At 39.5% G+C, this 24684-nt stretch overlaps 1 protein-coding gene across 1 annotated transcript in view; it reads right to left on the reverse strand.

Moving 5' to 3' along the window:
* MLIP (muscular LMNA interacting protein) overlaps positions 1 to 13079 on the reverse strand; it is a 71152-nt gene extending 58073 nt beyond the window's left edge. The window contains 3 exon segments of the mRNA XM_075707734.1: positions 416 to 784; positions 2773 to 2931; positions 12927 to 13079. Of these exon segments, the coding sequence (XP_075563849.1) occupies positions 416 to 784; positions 2773 to 2931; positions 12927 to 13079 (681 nt within the window).
* Between the last annotated feature and the right edge of the window lie 11605 nt (positions 13080 to 24684).

The raw sequence follows: 24684 nt of genomic DNA on the forward strand, positions 1-24684 counted from the left end.
TTCTTTCTCTAGCATAAAGGGCTGCAGGGATACTGAGACAAAAATAGGCCTGGGAAGTCTGATGCTAGTAATTCAAATGATCTACAGGCTCAATTGATTTCAAAGACCTTAGACAATTTAGACTAGCTAGGAATCTAACACCTTCTGATTAACTTGCTGTCATAATGACCTGCTCTTGAAGGAAAGAACAGTAGATCTCCATTACCTGCTCCATTTCTACTCCAGAGCCATAGGGAGAGGCAGTAAGTCAGAAGGGTTGGGACAAGTCCTTAGAGTCCAAACGTCACAGGAATGGCCAACAAAAATGCTAATTAAAGAACAAATTGGCCAAGCAGCTTTACAAACTGACTCAGTGTCCATGTCCTGAAAGCTTTAGAAAGCGAAGGTTAGCTCTAGAGTTTAAAGAGCAGGTTACCTGATGTTTTTGCGGATCAGCACTGCTGTGGGAAAGGGCAGCACCTGGAACGTGCCCATCGCCAGGAGATTTCCCTGCCCCGGTGCCAGGGGAAACATGGGAGGTGGCCAGCAGCTGAGCGCTGATGGGACCGTAGCCATTGGAAGGCAGATGAATGTTGTTTGAGGCAGCAGCTACTTCATCTTCATCACCCGAGTCCGTAATCAGGATAAACTCAGCCTTAAAAAGGTCATTCTCCTGCATTTCTCCTTTGCTCGAGTTACACCCCGGGGTCGGGAAAGTTGTTCGGGTGCTGTCTGTATGGACGGCAGGCACACACTCTTGTCTGGCCCTGCTCTTTAAGGCCAGCTCATCAGAGACTGCGCTAGACTGCAAAAGATAGAAGGAAAAAGATCCCAATTAGCTGCATTTTATTTGTGTTCCCCAAAATGCAAAGTAATTTTGGCTTGCAGCAGTGGCTGGCACCGTGCTACCAAAAGTGCAGAGAGCAAATGAAGAATTTGGGCATGAGCACTTAGCAGAAACCAGCTCCCAGGGAGCCCCCCGCTTCCAGCCCCTCCAGCCGATGCGGCGGGGGCTGCCTTCCCAGCAACTTGCAGAGCAACAGGGGACTCTGAGCACAACGATGGCCCGAGCCCGGGGCTGGCGCGGGAACCGAAAAGGAGGGTGCAGTCAAGCCGAATGAGCTGTCAGACCAGACTACGCCAGACACTATGGGAAGGCATCCCGACCCCGGGATCCACAGGAGCGGACAATGCTCCTCAGAGGAGTCTGACAGACAAATCTGGGACAAAACCTATACATATTAATGAAGAAACAAAGGCCTTTAAGCCAGGGGATTCTCTGAAGAGAGCAGACAAAGAATCTGAGGTCAGAGAGCTTTACTGTACGTTCAAGCTTCTCAGCACAGACCACAATCGTTCTTTGTATTTTCTGCAATTTCCACTTCCAGTATGTAACTTCTCAAGCATGCTTTGGATGAGAGCAGGAGTAGTGCAAGCTGGGTATATGATATGCACATCACCACATCATTCAGTATTGAAACTGCTACGGTAAATCATATTTCTCTTGAGGGATGAATCATGTAAAAGAATAGAAATACTGTGTACTGCAAGAGAAAGCCTGTAGATGGGGCTCATATTTGAATCCTGCTTGAGGAATACAGTAATGACAAATTTCCACTGGCAGCTCCACAAGTCCCTGGAGCTCAGTTCTTTAAAAAAATATTGGACCATAAAGGGGGATATCACCAGTATGACTTTATTTTCATCATCTGGTGTTGGTTGGTTTTTTTAAATACTGTTCAGGTTCTAGACATTTTAGAAAAGGGAGTAATCAGTGCTATGAAGGCCTGCATCACCTGCCAGGGAAGTTTTCCTTGCCTACAGAGAAACACAGGGAGACAGAGCTCAGGAATACCTGATTCTGCCTTACCCAGGGCACTACTTACAGCAAAACCAATACTGAGTGGCTGGAAATGTAACTCATGAGTTAAACTTCCTGAGGATAATATTCCAGTGCATGTCTCTTCAAATATGTCCATTCTCTGCCCAGGCCAACACCTTTTTTAGGCAGATAGACCACTGAAAATGATGGAGCATGCTCAGATCAGAGGACTCTGAATGTGGATTAGCACCAAGAACTGCAGCCCCATCGATGTCCCAGGGAAGGAGCTGTTACACAAAAGCAGAATCACCATAGCATTAATCTTAATTTGAGGGTTCTAGTTTCCTCTCAAGCAGCATGGAATAAAGTAAGAGGCTGTTAAGCGTCACGACACAGGAAAGGAATAACAAACACTGTGGGCTGGCTAAAGGCAGGAGAACCAGGAATGTCGTGCTGCTGGCTTCACCATCACGGGAAATCGTGGGGACAAGCTTTCAAAAACAAAAAGCAAGCTTTCACTTTGATGCATTACTACGCAGCTATGAAAGGGATTGGCACCTTTGCTGGAAGCCACAGCACTGGCATTTGCTGAAACCAGGATCCAGTGACCAACTCTTGGTCGATTCCCATGTGACAACACTCCTCACACACCACCCTTGCTCCCATGAAGATCAGGAAGGAATCCCCCCTTGTCTGCCAGGAATATAGCCCTTGCATGACTGACAGAGGACAGTATCGAGATGAGCAAGGGTTTCCTTCCAATATAAACTCTGCCAAAGGCAAAACAGGCTGTTGAGCAGATATCAGCCTTCTCCTGCGCAATGATTCTGCATCTCTGGTAGCTTGGTAATTAAACTGAAGCATAAGCCAAGAAACAGTCCAAGGGGAAGAGCTTCAGTTCAGCGATGCTTAGGACAAAATTTTCTGTATCTTTTGAAAGAGTGGAAAAATTAGCACAAACAAAAACCTACCTTATTTATAATTTCTTTATTGCTCAGATCCTTTGGCTCATCTGGAATTGTCACAAGGAACTTAGAGACATCTACAACCTCAAAATGAGTTGGAAGTCTTCCAATGGATGGCACGAATGTGAAGGTCAATGGTTTGGTTCCAGATTCTTGAGAAGTGACCTACAAAACACACAATTAGTTCAACTATTTTGTTCAAATAAAAATTATTTTTGTCAGAGTTGAAATAGCATTAATTGCTTCATCTGTGTAACTTACAAGTCTGTTATTAACTATACTGGTCATGTTTTCTTTTAACAGGTCATTGGATATTAAGGTTGTCTTTAACAGACAGAATCTTGCCTTGATTATACCCATCAATATCCTATATATTCTAATGGCATGGCACCGCAGACAGAAGAAAATTTGTTCAATAATTTGTTATTCTTTCCATTTTCCATACCAGAAACAGAAAACCATATTAAATTCATTTCAAGGCTGCTTTTATCTTTGTTTAACTCCACTTTAGTAGAACAACAATGTAATTATACTGCTATATCTGGACCTAATATAGCCCCTAGAGTATTTGCTTAACAACCTATAACAAATTGGAAGAACCTTTGCTCTGCAAAAAGAAAGCAAAACATGTTTACATTTTCTACTGCAAATACAGCTAATTCTGAACAACATCTGGGATGAATTCTGATTCAAGGAAAGGATTTTCTCCCATTTTCTTTGGGCCATTCAGCCACATACACCAACTACTCCTGTGTCTGTCTTCTCATTTCTCCCTCCTCAACTTGTATTCTCACTAGAACAGTGTATGTAGGGCCTGAATGCACTGAAAAGAAGAGAGACTAAGAGAACGCAATTTCACCTAAACCCTCGGTTTTATGACAGTGGTCTCCCATCACTTCCATCTCCTTTACAGGAGATACTGGACAGGAAAAAGAAGTCCACAACATGGTAAATTTCTAACTCTCAGTTGCTTTACCAGATAACAGAGAGAGGAACTCCAAAGACCTTGGCAAGGAGGGAACCACATCCCAAACTACTAAACCTGATAGGCTGACTCTCCCACTCCTTGTTGGTGTAGAAAATCCTTCTTTCTGATTCAAAACTATGGAATGTATAGGCTTTCCCTTGTTTTATCATCTGATTTAAAGCTTATAGCAGTTAATTGTGTTTTCAGTGAACTCTAGTATGCAGAATTTTGAACTGTATCGAATCATAGAGAAAAACACTACCATTGCTTTGACTCTTTTTTTTGGCTTACTTGTTTAAAGTGAAACAAATTGGAGAGCTATAGCTCTCATTATGCTTCTTTGTAATTCGCATCCATAAGTAAATAGCAATTACAGAACAGAGTGGGATTATTGAATACATTCACATGACTCAGTCTTCTTGTGGCTGGAACATTAAAAATGATAGACACAGATTCCAAGTTTTAAAAAAATCTAAGCGAATATTAGTTACTTCCACCGACAGCTGTCTCCTAGAGGGCTTGAGCCAAACAGAGGCAGGTTATTTATACAGACACTGCCAACTGCTGTTTTCTCTACACCTTAGGAGAACTCTGCTCTCTCAGACACACCCAGAATAAACTTCCACGTGTCCACCTCTAATTCTGAAAGAATAAGGTGTTTTGATGTTTGAAAGTGAAAAGTCTGAATAAATGGCAGACATCTCGGTTCTGAAATCAGGCCTTTATATTCACAAACTCACACAAGTAGGTTACGTTACACTGCAGGCTTGCTACCGAGTTAGAAGTGTGCAGTGCAAGGGTGCAAAGACAAGGTGGTCTCCCACTTTCCCCACCTCGACTTCACACAAGTGGCCATGGAGCACACAATGCATGGCCTGAATCGGTAGCAAAAGGGTGGCTGCTAACTGCACCACGCCAGGGGCTCTGAATGTTACTTTGTGTGAGGGAGAAACAACATAGCTCTGTCCTTCTCTAAGCAGCCAAGGTACCCGAGTCCCATCACTGCTCTTAATAAAGCAGCAACACAATTTTAAAATATTAATAGCTGGCACATTAAGCACTTAGTCCTTGCTCCTGATACAAATTAGCAGAGTAACATCAGCACTCAAGGACATACTCATTAGCGAGCAGCTACCAGTCCCTACAATGCGGCCAGGGATGCAGCCTCCACCCGAGCACCTGCTGTACCCAACGGTGCTCTTCAAGAAGTGGGATTACCTGCACGCAGGCAGGAGCACCAATTGGATTGGCATTAGTGATTTCTGTACAGCTGACACTGTCCATTACAGTCTTACACAGCGCCTGGGTCTCCACTGAAATCAGCTAGAGATGGCCTTTGCTTTCCTGCACGTCTGCGGCTGTGCTTTCATCTTCTCAAACTAGGAAATGCAGTTAGTGACTCTGGCTACCTCAGTCGTCTTTACTAACATTTTCTCCCTCTACCTCACCCTCTTGTCATGCTCTTGCTTGATACTTGACATCAGTTGTTTTGTATCAGTGAGTATTCTTTTTCAGAGCATAAAATATTCCTTACAAAAGAAAAAGGAAGAGAGAAAGAAAAAGTGTGCAAATAGCAAGCCCCCACACAAACAGATTAATAGAAAATTCCAATCAAATGTGCTAGCATTGCTAAACTCCCAGTACTTTATCTGCATTGTAATGAGGAAATACCATCAAAATCCAAGTTATGAGGCTCCAGCCCATCGCATAGCAATGGCTCCCCATAGTAATGGCACCTACTTCTGCACTGTGTCTTACCCTGCACTTCCAATTTTATTGCTTCAGTGGAAAACTTAAAGAATACATGAAGAAAGCCTTGTTGTACTTGGCCTAAACACATTGTGGAAATAATCACCAAAATTGCTTGCAAGCTAAAACGAAGATTGGAAAATACATATAAAGATGTACAAGCTAAAATATTTTTTCAGGTGGAAGATGCCATTAAAGCATGGTATTATTTATATTCCCCTAGTGTATTTTATTCTTCCTGGAGTTTAGAAAGTATAAACCAGCAAATAGAATTACGGCATTTCAGAAAGTTTTAAGTTGTCAGATACTGTGTGAGGCAGTGTGGAGGAATGCACTCCACTTAGGTTCACTCATAGTGAGGGGGAGACAGGAACTTCTAGCAGGTAAAACTGGTCACGCAATCTAGGTTGCATCACAGAAGCCTAGACAACAAGCAAATATCACAAGAGTGTTTAGAAAAACCACGTTTCCACTGGGGAAAACAAAAGAAAAAACCTCTTGCTTAAAAATATCTTTTAAGTGGTTGGTTTCATTGTACAGATTTCAAAAAAATAAGTAAAAATACTTTGACATTTTAAAATTTCGGTTTTAATTAGACAACATGAAGCAGAATTTTTTCTTACGTAATTTTTTTCTAAGGTAGAGAAAGGATTTTTGCCCCTTTTTTCATATACTCATCTCATTTACTATATCTCTCTGGCTAATGTTTCTGTCCTTGAGGAACTGAAAGGAATGAACAGGGTGGACTTTCAGCATTTAATTACATCTATTAAAAGCCTCTCCGACATGTAGAGGTAAATAATAGTGAAATAACCTTAAAATTCAAATATATATAAATATATAAGTGAAATTTTCTTACAGATTATCATCTTTTCTCTATACCCAATAGCAACAGCAGAAGGAATTCAATGTCATATATTCCCTGCTGCTGTAATTCATTTGAATCAATAGAGTTATGGCAGCAGAAAAATACCATATGTGATGTCTATTCAAGTTAATACTAATGAATTCTGGTTTATATTATATAATCAACTTTATGCACAATGAAATAATTGATTGGTTTTAATTGCATCCTTTCATGTTACTTCTTGAAGAATATAAATTACAGAGTTTAATATAAATAACCTTTGAATATCCATTGGGGGCTATAGGCTGCCACATAATACATCGCCGAATAACTTCAAAAAGAGAAACTTACTCTAGATGACTTCCATGACTTCCTATGTCATCAATTTACAAACAGGTTTGTTGTATATTTAATACCATCAATTTACAACTGCCCCAGGGATAGTAACTTAAATTATATTAATTATGGTTTTCATTAACACAGCTTCTACAGTCCTTAATGTGTAGAGCACATTTTTATTGTCTCGGTTACTTTATGAAGACAAATGAACACTTCTATTTAATCTCTCGCAAGCCTTATATATATTCAGCATACTGCCTATTTTGTAATTTAAATTGAGGTCCCATTGTCAGTGATTGCTTCCCGGGATCTCCTTCTAGAATACAGATTGCTAAAGTGAAATTCAATATGCTGGTTCACATTACCACTTCTTCCACTGATTTGCTAATGTAAGCCATTTCACTAATAAAATGACACCCTCAGAAACCCCCACTTTTAAAATATCACGTACTTCCTTTTGAGGCTGTTTGTTTATTTGTTTAAAGCACAGAAAAGGAAATGGGTGCATAAATAATAGCAAAATAACAAGCATGTTCATCATACCAGAGAAACACATTGACTGACGCGCTGTTTTGGTCAGAGCACACATTCACATGCCCATAATTCCTGCGTGATAAATATAGCTCTAACACACAGAGCACAGCTAAAGCAGCTCACCCAGCCAGGGAGAGGGGCCATCCGAAAACATGGCCTGGGTTGTGTAACCTCTCCTTAAACTCTTCTGTGTTCAGACTAAAATCAAACCACAGAAGAGCCATTGTCTCCTCCTCGAGACAGGCGACAAGGCTAGTCTACTACAGATTAAATGTCAGTTAATGAGATGTAGGAAAATTCAGCATATCTTCATATCCTGACTTCTTATAGCTATCACACTAACCTAATACGGATTAGCTGATTATTGTGCAATATGAGCTCTGGCTTATCTAAAACCTTTTACAAACAGCAGCAGATGAACATCTGAAAACCAACTTTATATGTGTGAAACTTCAGGGGAAAAGCTAAATCCACTCCAAAAGGCCAGGATGAAATTACAGCACAGCTGAAATTTGTGCCAAAATTCCTACCAACAGCTGTGGTCCAGGAACTTCCCCAAGCCCTGTGATGTGCCCATTGTACCACCTTCAGCAAATCACTTTTGCTTCTTTCAGTACAGCAGGACACACTAAAACGCACATGCAGACAAATATATTTTGAAAATTAATGTGTGTAAAGCAGTAGAAAGAGCAAATGAATAATAGTATAAAATTGTAATCTATTATTCAAAATGCAAGAGCTCATTCAGCTGAAGTGTTTCTTTTCAACAATAATTTTAATTAGCTCTTCATCCCAGTAGGCTTTATACAACTGTAATTGCTCTTTTATACTGGTCTACACATATGTAGCTAAGCATGGTGAAAAGTAAGTAAAGATAACCTTTAATTTCATCCTTTGCAAAGGGGGAGTAAAATACCTTCTGGGTTATGTTCAATTGATTTAATTAAATGCAGTTTGACAAAATGGTTGTAAAATATTAGACCCTAAAGTGACTTTGGTCTCTAAATCATATTTTAGGACCACTGACACTCTTAAAGCTCTTAATTGCTCCAGTCTCCTAAACCTCCTAGGAAGCAACATTTTGCAAGCTGAAAACACCTCTGCTGTAACATCCCAAGCTGCTCTAGTCCATCACCCATGCACACACCTCCAGCTAGGCAGTCCCACACCCAGACCGCCTCCAGCTACTCCCTCAGCAGGTAATCACCGTTTCCTTCTGTCTGTTCTGCATTCATTTTACTGTGCGGATCAATCAAAATGACCCAGAAAAATTGCGGCTGATTTTGCACAGGTTTTTTTGTAGTATGGCCAGGCTTTGCCATCTGGTCTTGCATAAAAGGCAGTCAAGGACTGGCAAAAGTAGACTGAAAAAGTTTGAAGGCTGATGGCAAAAGAAAATTAAAAAAACAAAACGCTGGTGCTGTCTAGCATGCACATGGACTGCTTATCAAATATGTTAGCGGTCAGAAGACTCCCTGGGAAATGGGAGACTTCAGACCAAGTGCAGTGCCTGTAGATACATAAAAATATCTACACCTAAACTTAGGTCCCTACAAGGTCATAGGACTTACGAGTTTGTACATAGGATACCCATACTAGTGTATACACAGAGACATTCACACACATGATATACATAATATATGCTTATACAATGTCATGATACTTCTGCCTAACAAAAAGGCTGCAGACTGCTTAGTCACAATAACAGCAGTGAGGCACAACAGATCCCAGTTTTCCAGTCCTTTTTTGAACAACTCCATCTCAATTATTCAGTGAGAAATTGAAATTTAACCTGAATTTATTCTTTTAGCTGTAAAAGTTTCTTGCAATTTCAGCCCTGCAAGAGAGTCCTAGAATGCTGCTGTCATCCTCGCAGCAGTCTTGGAGCACAGTCCCATTAATGTGTATGACATAATTCCCCTCATTTTCTTTTTCCAAAAGCTGCACCTATCAGTAAGTAGGTGTAATTTTCAAATCAAGTACCGGGAATAGAAATAAAACCCTTCTTACAACTGTCAGAGCCAAGAGATCAGTCAAGGAACTTCACTTTTACAGTAGCATGCATCAGCCATTTGCCCTTTGGTTTCTCAAGATGTCTGAGTGGTTGAGGGCCAGGGGCATTTCAACCAGACCAGCTCCCACCCCCTGGAGCTGAGGCTCACATGAGGTGAGGTTTTGCCACCACACCACTGAGCACTGCCAGTCCTGCCCATACCACCGCCCGAGGATCAAGCCCACATGGTGCTGCCACCACAGATGAGCACCTCAGCAGTTCTCCTTTCAAAGATACATTGCAAAGCAAGTTTGGTAGCACACCAGTGATATTGTTGCAAGCAATACATTTTGGGAGTAAGTGGTGCCCAGCATCACATCTGTGTCTATACATTTCTCTGCGTGTGTCTTCTAATGAACCATTATTTTTGACAGTGAACTAACTATTGAGTGACTCCAGAAAAAGGATATATATGTGCTAATAAAACATATGTCATGTTATCATGAAACCGTAGCTTGAAGGCTGTTGAAGAAAACCAGGGGATTTTAACAGGTGCCTCCAAAAGTACAATCACAAGATAATAGCAGAAAGTGCCTCGAAAGTGCAAGTATAGGATAGGGGCCCTAGGGCTACAAGCACAAACCATTAATAATCAGTTATTACTCATTACAGGAATGCAACCTTGTGTGCTGATATTAAGGATAACGGAGGAAGCAAGGAACCAGTGTCCGGCATATGTAAAACATATCAAACACCATAAAATTTAGATATAACATAGAATTTGCTGGCCAATGAAGAAAGAACAAGGAAGTGAACTGTTAGCAAACATCACAAAATAACCAAGTGGGCTAGAATTGCAGGGGAAGTAAGCCCTACAATCAACATCATACACCTCCCTGCAAACACCTGGAGATGCTGGCAGCTTCCATCACAATGCACAGAGAAAAGGAAGTGGTAGAAATGAGAAAGTTTGTCTACGTCAGTTTTAACTGTATAATTATTGAGAATGAGCTGTAACGATTGGAACATTTGGGCTTTATGTGTGAGTATCTCTGTAGCTGGACTAGTAATTATCATATAAGCCCCGTGTACATGTGAATTTGTGTGCATTTGTATGAACAGTACAATGAGGACATGCTAAGAGTAGATTGCAGAAAGGGTAAGTATGAGAGGTAGTGCATGAAAGTCTTTTCTAAACTGATGAATGCAGGAGATTAGTGGTCCAGTTGAATACACAAGAAATGATAAATTCAGAATACCAAGAGTCAGCCCAATTTGCCCAAGACCACCAGGACATGCTGGCATCAGCAGTGAACAAGTTGAACCCCATCCACGAAGGCCATAGTTGCTATACATGGACAAAGACCGCGGGATTATACATACAAACAAAGAAACAAGAGGCCCCTAACATAACTTTCTGACCACTCACCTAGAAGCCAAAGGCATAGCAGTAGAACCTTCTGCTTCTGCACGAAGGGTTGCCTTCCCAGCTGTGGCTCCAGCTGGGTAGCTATGAGTTAGTGCATGAGGGTATGACACACCTGCATGAGTAACTAAATGCATCATGTGAATAGTTACCGCTGTTAATAAGAACAGCCTCATTCTATTAATGATAATAGCTTGGCTAATAAAAAATGTTCTGATAAATATTGGTTGTGATGAGTGCCTCCTCCAGCGTGACCCCCTGCCAGGGAAAAGGGAATTAACAACATTATAACTCTGTGATTAGACTGCTGATACTTCAGTTAGATTAACTACAAATTTTTGCATCTCTATGTGTGTTTCTCTAGCTCACATAAGTTGCACAAGGTATCTGGTCTTTCACCACACCCTTGAGGCTTGGTAGTGATTTGGACATAGTAGATGAGATTGAGTATTTCCCACTTGTGCAACTTTCCTGCTCAGTTTTTGAAGCACTGCCTTCCTGCTTTGTTTATGCACAACTGGTACAGCCTCACTTTAGCAGCTGAGTTATTCTTTAAACAGCTCTAGGTTAACAGTTGCGGGTGAAAACCCTCATGGACTCTGACCAGGATGTGATGGATATCGGGCCTCTCAGTGCTTCACTGCAAACCTGCTGTTAGCAAGAGGGCTTTACAGCATTTTGGTGTATGCAACAGCACTGGCAGTCTCTCTGTGTTTCCCCAGGTATAACCCTACTCAAAACACTTCAACACAGAGTGTGAATGCCCCTATCATTCAAGTCTGACAGCAAGAAATTACAACCATGGCCCTTTATACCACGGTCACCTGGTATTGTAGAACTTACTCTAAAAAAGTTCTCCTCAAACCTGAAGGACCACAGGTTCAGGCTCAAATTCATTCTCACTTCCAGCACTTTCAGCAAAGAAAAACACCTCTTTCCAGGAGAGGATACAAGACAGTTTCAAACACCAGGAGGTCTCTTCCCATCCAGAGACTTCAGCTGCCTCTGGGTGACTTGAACGTGCCCGTTCTCTCTGTCTCCGGTTAACAGCTCCTGTCATTACCTGCTGCCCCCAGATACAACCAACCAGGTCCACCTGCTCTCACCGAAACACCAAAAAGCAGAGAGATGCTGGTGCTCACACACATCCTGTAGATACCATATACATACGCTCTCCACTGACAGCTGTCTTCTCATTCATTTTGATTGCTTCTGGTTCCCTAAAAGTTTCCTTTTCCTCTCAATTCCTTCTTTAATTACTTCTGTCTGTTTTCAGCTAAACAATGTTAAAAGTATGTTTAATGTTTTGATAGCTTTTTCAGGTTAGTTCTTAAAAAGTATTTTCATTTTTGAAAACTGTAAAAACTAAGGGGGGTTGAGTGTTAAAACATTTTGGCCAAGTTGGGTTTAATTAGAAAGTAACTTTTCATTTAAAAATAATTGATCTGACAGCAGGAAAGAAAAGGTTGATAAGATTTGCTCTTGGCAGCACAGATTCTATCAGGTTGTCTCCTGTGTTCAGACTCTTCCATTATTATTATAAAACTTTCGGGTTTATTTCTTTTAAATCTCTGAAGCATGACATTTTCAATAGATACCTCCTTTCTCAAACTGCTACATCTTGTGTCTGGGCATTTGTCTTCCTAAGGAGCTGTATTTTTGGAGCAGGGATCCAAAAGATGTAAAGAAACACATAGAGCTGTACAGCTTGAATTTTCAAAGGCTATGCACCTGGCACCCACATATCAATGACAGATAACAGCACATCTTTCATGCTTTAGAGTTGTCTCACTAATTGATCATGGCATACTCTCAAATACGATTTTCAAGATCCAAAAAGCCATCTGGCATCTGGATTTATTAGGTTTTTGATCAATCAGAAAAACGCATTTTAAAGAGATGCTTTCACAGATTTCATGAAATGCAAATTAAAACCTTAGTCTTTATCCACTCTTATTTAACCAGACCAAGGACTTCTAGTTTATCTGCTGTCATTTTTTTTCTGCTGCCATTCCAGCAGACAGCAGTGAAATTCTTATAATACCAGCTAGCCCAGATCCCTCAGCTCCTTTCCATAAGGAAGAGAACAGAGTTCTCATTGATGGTACATTAGGGATACACAGAGTATTTTTGAAATATCAGATGCTTAATTTTCAGCTTTTTAGCAACCATAGGAAGAGGCAGTTGGTATGTTAATCATTAAGAAATGGATTATTTCACCCTGTATAACCAGCAATAGGCTTCCCATCAAAAGCCGCACCATTTAACAAATAATCGATACAAGCCCATCTACAAGCATTCTTACCTGTCCTCTGCTAATAAAACTCAGCAGGCTGATAATTCAGATGCCTCTTTCCCCAGGCTGCTGTCTGGAGTATGTAGAGTTGGGAGATAAATAAAAAATGAACATAAAAACGCAGTGAAGAGATGTGTGTGACAAAACTGAAGAAGAGGTCATATTTTCCCCTTCTCAGCAAGGATTTTCAGAGGTCCTTTTAATAAGCTATTTTTGAGTAGGTCTGTGTGGGCCCAGGAAGAATGCTGGTTACAAAGAGTAATTATTCTGGCACTCAGCTACTAACAAACAAAAAGGTAAAACTGAATGGCTGTTGGTTTCTTCTGTACGTTCACAGGAGGGCAGGATGATACACTTAGGATATCGTTTTCTTCTCTGCTAATCATTAAAAAGCAGCTGTCTTTAAACATTTAACTTGAGCTTTCCCAGATGTCAAGAATACTATATGTTTAACAGTGCCAGGGTCATTTGCATACAACTATCTATTTGGAAGAATAGCTACACTTGTTCCAATGAAGTAATTTTAGTTTCATTTTTTCCAACAAAAGTGTTTGTTTGAAGAATTGTCATTTTACAAACTTGACTTTGTCTCATCAAAAAAAAACATTTTGAGTTTTGCACTCTGGCATAATCATTCAGCTAAATACAGTCATGTACCATTCCACAGATATTTTAGAGTGTAGGAGAAAGAATAGGAGTAGATTTTCCACAGCAGACTGTACATTTTGTACCAAGAACAAGCATAATTTCTTTACCCAACAAATCCAGGCAGCTTGCAAACTGAAATCTATACTTTGCCTCAGGCTTCCTGCGTGGCCCTGCACAACTTCTTCGCCATATGTTCCCAGGCATCCTACATCCACATGACTTTATTTGACTAGTTTTGGTGAAGGTAACGTCTAATTGGCATGTGCCAGCCTTAACTTAAGGCAGCTCTTACCTCTCTGCTTTCTGTACATAGGGAAGACATATGGCATCTACCAAAGCTCCCATTCGAGTCCAGCCAAGCAGGTCTTCATAACTAGGACTATCCCATTCAGATGGCCATCTTTACCTAAATCAAGTTCTGGTTTTGCCTTGCAAGTCATATTCCTGCCAGAAGAGAGATATAAATGATGTTGTTTACTTTCAAAATCAGGTTTTCCTTCTTTCTAGCCTTATGCTCTTGCTCTTATATTTCAGAGTCAATTAACACATCTACTGACCAGTGATTCTTTCCTTCCTCTTTTTATGTTGTCCTTACTAATCTCTTATCACCTACATTTCTCTCAGTCACTCTCCTCTTCATTTCCAGTTTGCAATTTACCTTTAAGTTATGGCAGAGTTTACAACATCTGAAGCAGACTTCTAGAAAAGTGAGCAAACACAGTGAAATTATTTAAGTTTGGCTTCATGGCCAAGTATGCTACTAATGTCAGGCTTCTAAAGCAGAGTCTTCCAAATTTAAGCAAAACCCTGTCCATGTTATAAAGAATACTTTAGACTTTCACCTGAAAATGTGTAAATAATGCTATCTCTATAGATACTATGAACCAACCAAAAGGATCACAGTATTATAAAAAGGGCAGATGACTGAATTTTAATAAACAAAAATCTGCACATTGTCATTTACTTCCTACCAAGATTTTCTTCAGAAGTTCCCACTATAAGAATATAGGTGACAATGCAACGGAAAACACTTTTGCATGTAGTAACAAAGAATGTAGATTAAGTGCTTGATTCCTACGTATTTGTACTTTCATGTTGCATCTTCATTGTAAGCAGTTGGAGGAAGGCATGGATGTAATAATTGTAGCTTCAGATTAAAGAAGCAACTGAATTAGTTTATTGCCAGAACTACAGAGATTTTATAAACATTTTTATCACCTTAAAATATTTCAAAGCCCATATTTCCTATAATAACACAAAATAAAATCAGTACAATCAAGGCTGACCCTGACAGTAATTCCAGTATATTCGATATAGATCCTTAAACTACCTTCATCACCAGGGAGAACTGGTTACCCTCAAGTTGTGGGTTAAGTGACGTAACTAACATATGCCACATGAGATGTATTCTTTATCTCCTCCTGTCCAGCAGTTTAGCATTTTGATAATGTTGAGTGTTCTTAAGTCAAGGTTATATTGTGCTATGTTTTTTATTACCTAAAGACACATACCCTCTGCTTCAAACTATAAGATTTAGATTCCAAAATTCTGTACCCTTTCAAAGAGACTTTTGCTCCTTTTGCCTTAGTGGCAGATGACTCTGCAGTCTCCTAAAGAGCAGAGCTGCCAGACTCAGGGAGAACGTTGCTTGCTTACTTCAATGTTCTGAAATGTCTGGATTGAGAAGAGTCCTGCAAGACTTCAGAAGAAATGCTGATTTTTTTTTATCACTTTGGACCATTCTTTGCTGAGAGTTATCTGAAATAAGTCAAAATGTTACCTGAGAGCTGAGTGAAAATGGATGCGATTTCTGAACTTTGTCTTAGCTTTGAAAAGGGAAGAAATATGTCTTGGATGTCAATTAAATATTATTTCTGCCATTACTAGTAACAGAGCAGTACCATTTATCATCATGCTCCCAACTATAACAATGTACATTATTTCAAAGAGACACTTAACTCTGAGTTAGAGTCAACTTCAAAACTCTGGAAAATAATATATATGCACAATTTGCTACCAACAGAGATTGCTTCCTATTTTTCATCCATCTCCTGAAAAACCTGTTTTAGGTGGAAATGAAGATTGGAATTCCAATTATATAAATTAGGAAGTTAATATAAAAGTTAAAAAATGTTTCAGTTATCAGTTTGTTGTTTTGAGATATTAGTCAAAGTTTTAATTTCCAAGAGCAGGGATCATTAAACCAGACATCAAATATATATCTTTCATTTAAATTCAACAGGAAAGACCCTATAACTCATGTCTTACTTTTTCACCCAATGTTTCGACAAGTTAGAAGATTTACAGATAATAAACAGATTTGGACTTAAAACTCCTCCTTATGTTTCAGCAAATAACTCTTGCTAGGATTCTTTATCCCAGAGAGTATATAATACCTGTGAACAATATTAAGAAATTGCAAGCATTTTTAATAAAGCTCTCACATCTGTATGCACAAGGCATCATGAAATCTGAAAGCTTCACAATCAATGTCTTCTGAACAGCTTCACAGGTTTACATAATACAGAAGCATACCTAGTCTCAAACTAAAAAAAAAAAAAAGAAAACTTTTGAAAACCCTAAAACTGTAAGTCATGCATTAAGAACATCTTAACAGCAACGTATTGTCAACCCAATACAACTGTATTTATGCATGCTTCGTACTAAAGAGTCAGGTTATTTTAAAATTGTCTTAACTTAGTTTTTAAGAAAAGGGCTTTGCTATAGTATTTCTGTCAAATTCTGTCTTTTTCATGCTGTTAGATTTTATGATCCTACTGACTACAGATGTTTCTTCAGGAGGAAAGTGATTAGGAGCTCAGTCTTGCCAACATTATCCAGCTGAGGTTTTGATTATAGCAGAGACTACAGGTCAACAGGAGAGCTCAGGCACTCAAGAAAAGCACAAGGCAGATGTGCCCACAGGATCTGTCCTCTTCTCTGAAATGCTTGTTCTCTGACTTTTAAAGGAAGTGTAATAAATGACATGCATTTTACCAAAAAAGTCGTTACCTAATGTGGTACATGTCTTACAGCTCCAGTCTCTGATTTTGCATCTGCCCTGCCTATTAGGTCTTGTTTGTTAACTAGATAGAAATTGGCACAGAGAAGAGTTTGAATGTTAAGGAAATGAAACGAGTTATTTTTGGAAGTAACTCAAAAGCCCTCTTGTACCAAGTACTTATTTTTCCTCTACTTCCCAGAAAAGATCCTTGTAGCACATTACCGAATATACTAGTAGCTGGTAAAATTTCATTCATTTAAAAGGTTGCCTTTAATTTCCGTAGAAGTCGTCAAATGCTGTGTTTGTTGCATGTAGTATTGCCTCGGCTGACTCTATATTGCCATTATACATAGGAAATCTCATCTCCTTTGCACTGTTGAAGTGGACCAGGAATTTTTCATTTAAGTATTTTCTTCCACATAAAAAAGCCAGTTTGCTTGAAAAAAATCTTTTAGCAGAACATATTTGCTTTTACTCACTTTTCAACTGGAAGGTTCCTTGAATCCAGGATGGACTGACTAGTGGAAACACCAAGACAGAGAGACTGAATTGCTTTTGAATATGCCTCTCTGAAGGACAAGATGGAAACTACCCCAGCTTTCCTACAACACTGGTGAATGGCCCAGCTACCAGGCTATTTTCAGATGTCTCTTTCTCAGACGTGTTTTCAGCATAAGCTTTGAAAGATGTCTTCCTCCATTAGCATCAGAAAACAAATTGCCAAAGGTTGAAACTTTCCTTCAGATAAAGTTTTTTTTCCTAGCCAGAAATGTCAAACCCAGTCATTGAGCATTATAATGGTGATACGACCTCTCGGGGTCGGGGAAGCAATCAGCACAAAAATCCTGAAGTTAAGGCCCTGGGTGAAGGATTTGAGGAGCGAGCAAGGAGCTTTAGGCAACTTTGAGAGGACACCTTTTGCTCTGCAGCACTCTCTGGTACCTGCCTTTCGCCAGTGAGCAGCCAAGACCCACTGCAGCACCTGAAGTTCACAAACAAGCCAGAAGGCTGCAGATGACGGGTCTGGACTGAAGGGCTGTCATCAGCCTTTATTCTTCTTCCAAAACAATGCATTTGAGGAACACACATGGTCACAGATAGATTTGAAGTAATTGGCAGGCATTTTTGTTTGGCTTCTTACTAATGGTAAATAAACACAAGATTTAAGGCTGCACTGGCCCATAGCTGTTCTTGGCAGAATTTGACAGCAAAAAGGGCTTACACAGAGGATTTCTGCTACAAAAACAAAATCAGGTCTGCTTCAGAGCTCCTTGGCTGCTACATAGGGCACAAACTATTTCTTTTTCATTACACTTTCCCTCTGATTTACTAGAACCTCAAACATTCTTTAGAGCATTTGGGATTAAGAAGCTTTTGGCATGCATTCTGTAGAAAGTGTGTGTCTGTGTATGTGTGTTTGTAAAATGAAAGACAGGAGAATGCTCTGTGGGTGGAGGTGAAGTGTCAAGAATTTGGGATTTGCTTTTGCAAATAGCTATGTCAGTAGACTATATACTTGTCCTATTAAAACAAATTAGGCCTTGGTCGCATTAAACTCTAGAGTTTTTAATGGTTACCTGGGAAAAATTTAGACTTTGAGTCAGTTTTTATGAAGTTTTCGAGATCATGTAAAAACAAAAATAAAATGTGCTGTGATACGTTTGCACCTGCCTACTTAAAAATATACTTCACTCCATAAAGACTAATTAAAGGCAGGGTCCCACAAGAATTATGCCGTATCACATCAAAGGATCAAATTCTAAATGATCAGTTTGTTTCAGCCCTCATAATTACCTAAGTGGCACACTGCAGAAGTTGCTTTTCTCATTCCAAACTCAGCTTATCTCTCTTGGAGCATGTGCACATGATTGTGAGTCTATTTTAAAAGGTTATTATCTGTCAGTGGAGGTACAGATAGTGAACCAACCATCTATGGGCTGTTGGACATCTGCAACTGCAAAATAAAAAAATGACCGTGAAGAAAATGGGTTTATTTAAATAGCCTACCTTTACTTCTTCCCTGGGCAGCATAAGAATGTGTCTCCACTAACAAGGCATAACTCATCTGAATGTGTTAATGAGCACTTGCAATCATGTGACCTCTCATATCTGGTAAAACAAGCCTGAAACATCATGAAAAACTCTTTTGGAGGGTTTCTTAGTCAGCAGCATTGAATTCTGCATCACTTCTAATATATTTAGCTTTTTTTTTTTTTTTTTTTCCTTGTTTGTCACCACTTTAAAACAACTAGTATACAATACACACTTAGAAAGTATATTCTGGGTAAGAATTTTTGTACACTGTATCCCTCATAGCAACTGATTGGCAAGATAACCCCTCTGGTAAGGCTTCATGTCTCTTCTCTATTCAGATTGAGTTTGAGCTTTTGCAGCACCCACACAATGTCTGCTAACGAAGTTATCAAACACACACCTTCTGGGAGCCTAGTGAGTGCTGGTTCTATGCACAGACATTTTTTTTTTTCGTTATAAAATAACAATATGATTAATGAAAAGTGAAATCTAAACTAAAATAAAAGGCACAGAATTTTTGAGGAATATCCAAAGAATGCAGTTTACCCATGTAGCAGCAAAAGACCATGCACAAAAAAGCCACCAAATGTTAGTTTGTTGTTAATTCTTGCTATTAAATGTAAAAGATTTTCAAACACTCAACTAAATTCTGTTCAGAATGAAGAATATTTTAAGAACCATTAAAAGTTTCTTAAAATTTTCTGAGGAAAACTGAATCATTCAAGAAAAAAGCTCATAATAAGAACACTTAGAAACAAAAATACTTAAAATACCAACAAAAACTAATTTAGTATGAAGTGGCACAGGTGGATTAATTTAAAAATACATAGAAATTCTACAAAAACATCCATGTAAATAATTAATATTTAGGGCAATGCAGAAGCAGCTAAGGACTAGCTGATCATCAGGACATGGGAATGAAGAGGACAATTTAGGTTCTCCAGTCTGGCCCAGTGAGTATTCAATTAGTTAAACAACATGAAAGACTTTCATTAGGAGAAACTCACTCATATACTCTGTGCCTAATGATAAGGTATTATAATTCTCCTGCAAATGAAGAGATCCAAGTTCAATTCATAATGCTTGCCCCTTTCTCACACTTTTCTCTAGGTGTCAGCTCTCAGCCACAGCCTGAGACAGGACGCTGGACAAGATGGGACTCTGGTTGATCCAGCATGGCAGTTTTTATAGTCTCATTCTCGTAAGAAACTGATATCTAGTTTAGAGGCCTAAATTTGGAAAGAGTCACAGCTGAGAATGCTGAACAAGGCAAGCTGCTTCCCTGTGGCCCAACGTCAGACGCTTCCAACTTTTAAGGGCCAGGGTTTAGGCTCTTTTCTACAGCTGGCTTTTCCTGATGGCTCCCGGAGGCAGCTCCCTGTCATGACTTTGGGGTGATAACCTTCTTGGGTCATTACTGCAGATAGATCCGGGTGACCCCTGCTTAAGCTCCTGAGCTTGGGAGACCTGAGCCAGTCTGGGTCAGCAGCTGTGCAAAGCTCAAGCTAATTGTGTAATGCGTCACTTAATTTAATAAGTACAGCACAGCTCTGTGCTAACCAAATGACTCGTCCTCCACACTGAAGTGGCTCCCATCCATACGGTGCGAAGCATGGTGGGAGGCGCTTGCATCCTTTCCTTTAAACATGGCCCCACAAGCTGTAGAGGGAGCATACATGCAGCACTGCCTGGGGATTGCAAGAGACTGCAAAGCACCTGAAGGTGTCCAGAGAAGGGCAACAAAGCTCGTGGAGGGTCTGGAGCACAAATCTTATGAGGAGCGGCTGAAGGACCTGAGGTTGTTTAGCCTGGAGAAGAGGAGGCTGAGGGGAGACCTTATCACTCTCTACAGCTACCTGAAAGGAGGTTGTAGTGAGGTGAGTGTTGGTCTCTTCTCCCAAGTAACAAGCGATAGGACAAGAGGAAATGGCCTCAAGTTGCACCAGGGGAGGTTTAGATTGGATATCAGGAAAAATTTCTTCTCCAGAATGGTTATCAAGAATTGGAACAGGCTGCCCAGGAAAGTGGTTGAGTCCCCGTGCCTGGAGATATTTAAAAGACATGTAGATGTGGCGCTTAGGGACACGGTTTAGTGGTGGACTTGGCAGTGGTTAATGGTTGGACTAGATAATCTTAAAGGTCTTTTCCAACCTAAATGATTCTATGATTCTATGATTCTAAGGTTAATGCTGCAAAGGCAACGCTGCACTAAGAGCCATTGCAGCTCCATGCCAGATGACTCACAGGTCACAGCAAGCACCTCCCAGTTCTCACAAAAGATCTTTTCTATTGAAATTCCTTGCGCTTCTGGACTGTTTATGCTCTAGAGAAAACCCCACGCTTACTTCATCCTTCCACAGTACCCACATGGCGACAGTAAGATAAAAATCTATGGCCAAATGAATTCCAATGAGATCTAGAGTGGTAAGTCATCATGGACTTGTGCAAGTTAAACCCTCACAGCTCAGATTCCCACCATCCATTCAGAGCCTGTGCCAGTTATATTCCCCTCAAATTTGTGTACTTTGGAGGGTCCTGCAGTGCATTTTTTTCAGAACATCCCTGTTAAATCAAAATCAAAAAATCATCCCTGTTAAAGCCTACTATTTTGATACCGGTCATTCACATTCAGAAGTTAGCATCTTCTAATTAATTTTAAATTGCGCTCAAATGATTAGCACATTTTAAAGATACATCAGTCATTACATAAGTAATACCACAATTCCATTTTCAACAGAAAATGTATGTTTTTATAGACATTTAATTTTGATGGAAATATCCAAAGTGGGTTCATACTCTTTGAAAGAGGAAAAAGCCTTGAGTGATGTTGAACCTGTTCACAACATCTCAAATTGCTGGCAATGAAATTATTTTTATAACAGTCTCTCATAAGAAAATGTTACCTATAAGCATTTCGTATCCAAACCAATAAATGCTATCTTTATCATTAAAAAAAAAAAGAGCATAAAAATAAATATCATATTATTGCCTTCTGAAGGAGATGTTAAGGGCAATGCTAACAAGTGAACTGAAGCAATATACAATAATCGTACTCCTGTCATGGAGTATGTCATGAAGAAGTTGATGTGATATGTATGTTAATACATGCCAAATTTATTACAACATCAAATCAGAGCCCCAGGCCAATGTTTTGCGTAGCTGATGATAAAAGTGACACTGGTAATAGCAGTATCACTTATAAAGATGCGTTAATGTCAGCTTGCTTCTGTCACTGTCAACAGCTAAAATGTATAGGGATAATGCGCTAAATATGCTCCCCACCGCTCTCTGCCAACATCAACCTAACTTATGTCAAATCTTTCTAGAAAACACTAATCAACATGCTCTGCTACCGAATGCTGAGATACCAACGCTATCTAACTTAAGAAGCTGATGCATAAATAATAAACCTTCAAGCATTACAAGCAAACTAAGATTCTTCCAAATGTAGATATTATGAAAGACTGACAATGATTGCAGTTGGACCTTCAAATCATTCTTATATTAGGAAAATACTTCAGCTTCATAGCACCACATATAGCACCTATTAATATCATAATGGCAGTATAGTAGAAATATTTGATCATCTACACAAGACCTTGAAATAATTTTACAGATTTACTCCCAGTGAAGATTTCGTAAGAGTTAAAGAACCATTGCAGAAGCATGCAAGTGACATGTTGCATTTTTCCTTCTCAATAAAGGAGACAAAAAAACCCTTTTGTACCATTATTCTAGCCTCAATACTGTTTTCCATCTGTGGCAGCCTTCATAAAATAAAAATAAAAATACCCTTTAAAAAAAGTAATATGAATGACAGCAGCTTTTCTGTGCCCAAGTATCACCTTCAGGAAAGACTAGCCCCTAAATCTCTAACAACTTGGAGGTAGTCCATGGTATCTCATCTCTACTTGAACGAGCTCCAGTGAACATTGCCTACAGCGGTGGTAGCGGATGCTCATGTCACGGTCACTAACCAGCATGTTCATGTGTCACTCAGACGGAAGGATGCCAAGGTAGCGATGTATCTGCCCAAAACAGTGAATGAGTTCTGAGGTGGGGAGAGGTGGGATGGAAATGCTGGGACCAGAGGTGCCTCTGAGATTTTCGCTATTGATTTCAGTGAAGAAAGAACATATCCTCAAATTTTGTCCAAAGTACTTTAACAAAAATGTTTATGCAAGGTCAAATGGAGATCTCTTGCTCTTGCTTTCTCTAAAAGCACAGGATGGACTTGGGTTGTGCTCTGTCACATGACTTCTCTCTACTTATGCACTAATTTTCCTTTAACTATGAAATCATTGTAGTGGGATCTTCTAATGGAAACCTAGTCCCAGGCAAGATCTTCCCAAATCATGAGGCAGAAGACTACACTGTAAACAAGGCTAGACATTATTACTGTGCAACATTCGGAACTAAATGTAAAAAATACATTATACCTTACTCTTTACATGAGCCTCCAGAACAACAACCCTTTTTTAATTATTATTTTTGGCATGAATATCCATCTCCTTAAGTAAGTCATATGACAGGTACCAAAAGATTTGAAGAATCACTGATAAAGATGATAACAACATTCTTACCTCAAGAATGTTGATGCTTTAAAGAGTTTAAATGCAGGCAACTTGCAAGATATTTTCTCTGTGCTGTCCAAAATCAGGAGCAGCACATCTTGTGGTGACTGGGAGTGCACCATAAATATTACAGATTGTCAGAAGTAATGTATTAATTTGTCAAATTCTAAAATGGCTGCTTAACCACTAAAAAAATAACTTACTAAGTTTGTGTGAATAAATTACATCACTAGTCTTTGTACTAAGTACCATCTAAGACCATGTTTTACATTTACAGTGATTAGCATAAGGTTAATCTCCATCAGTCAACTGCAACTGTAATAAAATACACTGAGAGCCCTTGAGCTTACTGTATGCCATGCGGCAAAAGCAATTACATTTCTCTGCCTGTTATGGAAGTGAAGTTTTTTGATGACAGCCAGCCAACTTCATTCCTAGTCATACAGAATACCTATGGTATAAAGGCAATAGCCTCAGGGATCTGTCTATTCGTTCTCTCCAAACAGAATCAATGTAATGTTTATATATATCGTAAGTATGTATAAATATTACTGCACCTTGTTGAACCTTAATTCTCTAAAAGCATTTCCAGAAAACATACTTGATCCATGCAATAAGTTCTGTAATGAAACAAAGTTTCAATTAAACCAAATAGCCTCAAAACTGACAAATGACACTGAGAAAAGGAAATGCTAATGGTACTGTAACTCTTTGATTCAGTCCCCATGATCTGTAGGCAAACCCCAAACTATACATCAAACATAATACAGAAAGAAAGTAGCAAATCACTATCTAACCACAAAATCACCACTATATTAACTCCTTCAGGGTGGATAATCACAAAAGAAAACCAGAACTTTGTTGATTCGCACAAATCACTGAGAATATCTGATGAGGTCTGGGTTAAGCTAGTGATCACCTAGTGGTCAACTTCAGCCTTTTTATCATGTATGCTACATGTTGATATATAGTCCTGTATAAAACACTACATACCATATTGCACCATTCTTGTAAAATACTCTGCTGCAGAGCAGCAATTTAGGATCCTATAAAACACTGCAAGCCCCTTCTTTTTTTCTTTAAAGCTGTCTAGATATATTGGCAGTAGTAAGCAAAAAAAAAAAAAAAAATCTGACACCACTTTTACTAGGAGAAAGCATTAAAATAATGATGGGGCAAAGTTTATAATGAGCTAAAATTGTGCAGTTGGACAGAATGATTCCTATAGCTTCAGGAAGGCATAAAAATCTAAAGTATCTGAGGAGGAATTCAAGAAAGAGGTAAAACTCGTCTGAGGGAGGATTAAGGGACTGTGGGCTGCTTCTTCAGCTGGTGTGAACTGGCACCACTCCTTGTACCGCCCTGTGGCTTCACTGGTCCACACCACAGAACCAGTGGAAAAAAAACAGAGCAGGAAAATATTTCAGCTGGGTATCAGGAAACATTTCCCAGTGCCATCTATCACTCTGTGAAATAATCCCCCAGGACAGTAATGCAAATTCCGTGC

This window comes from Pelecanus crispus, chromosome 3, assembly GCF_030463565.1.
Source record: "Pelecanus crispus isolate bPelCri1 chromosome 3, bPelCri1.pri, whole genome shotgun sequence".
NCBI lineage: Eukaryota > Metazoa > Chordata > Aves > Pelecaniformes > Pelecanidae > Pelecanus > Pelecanus crispus.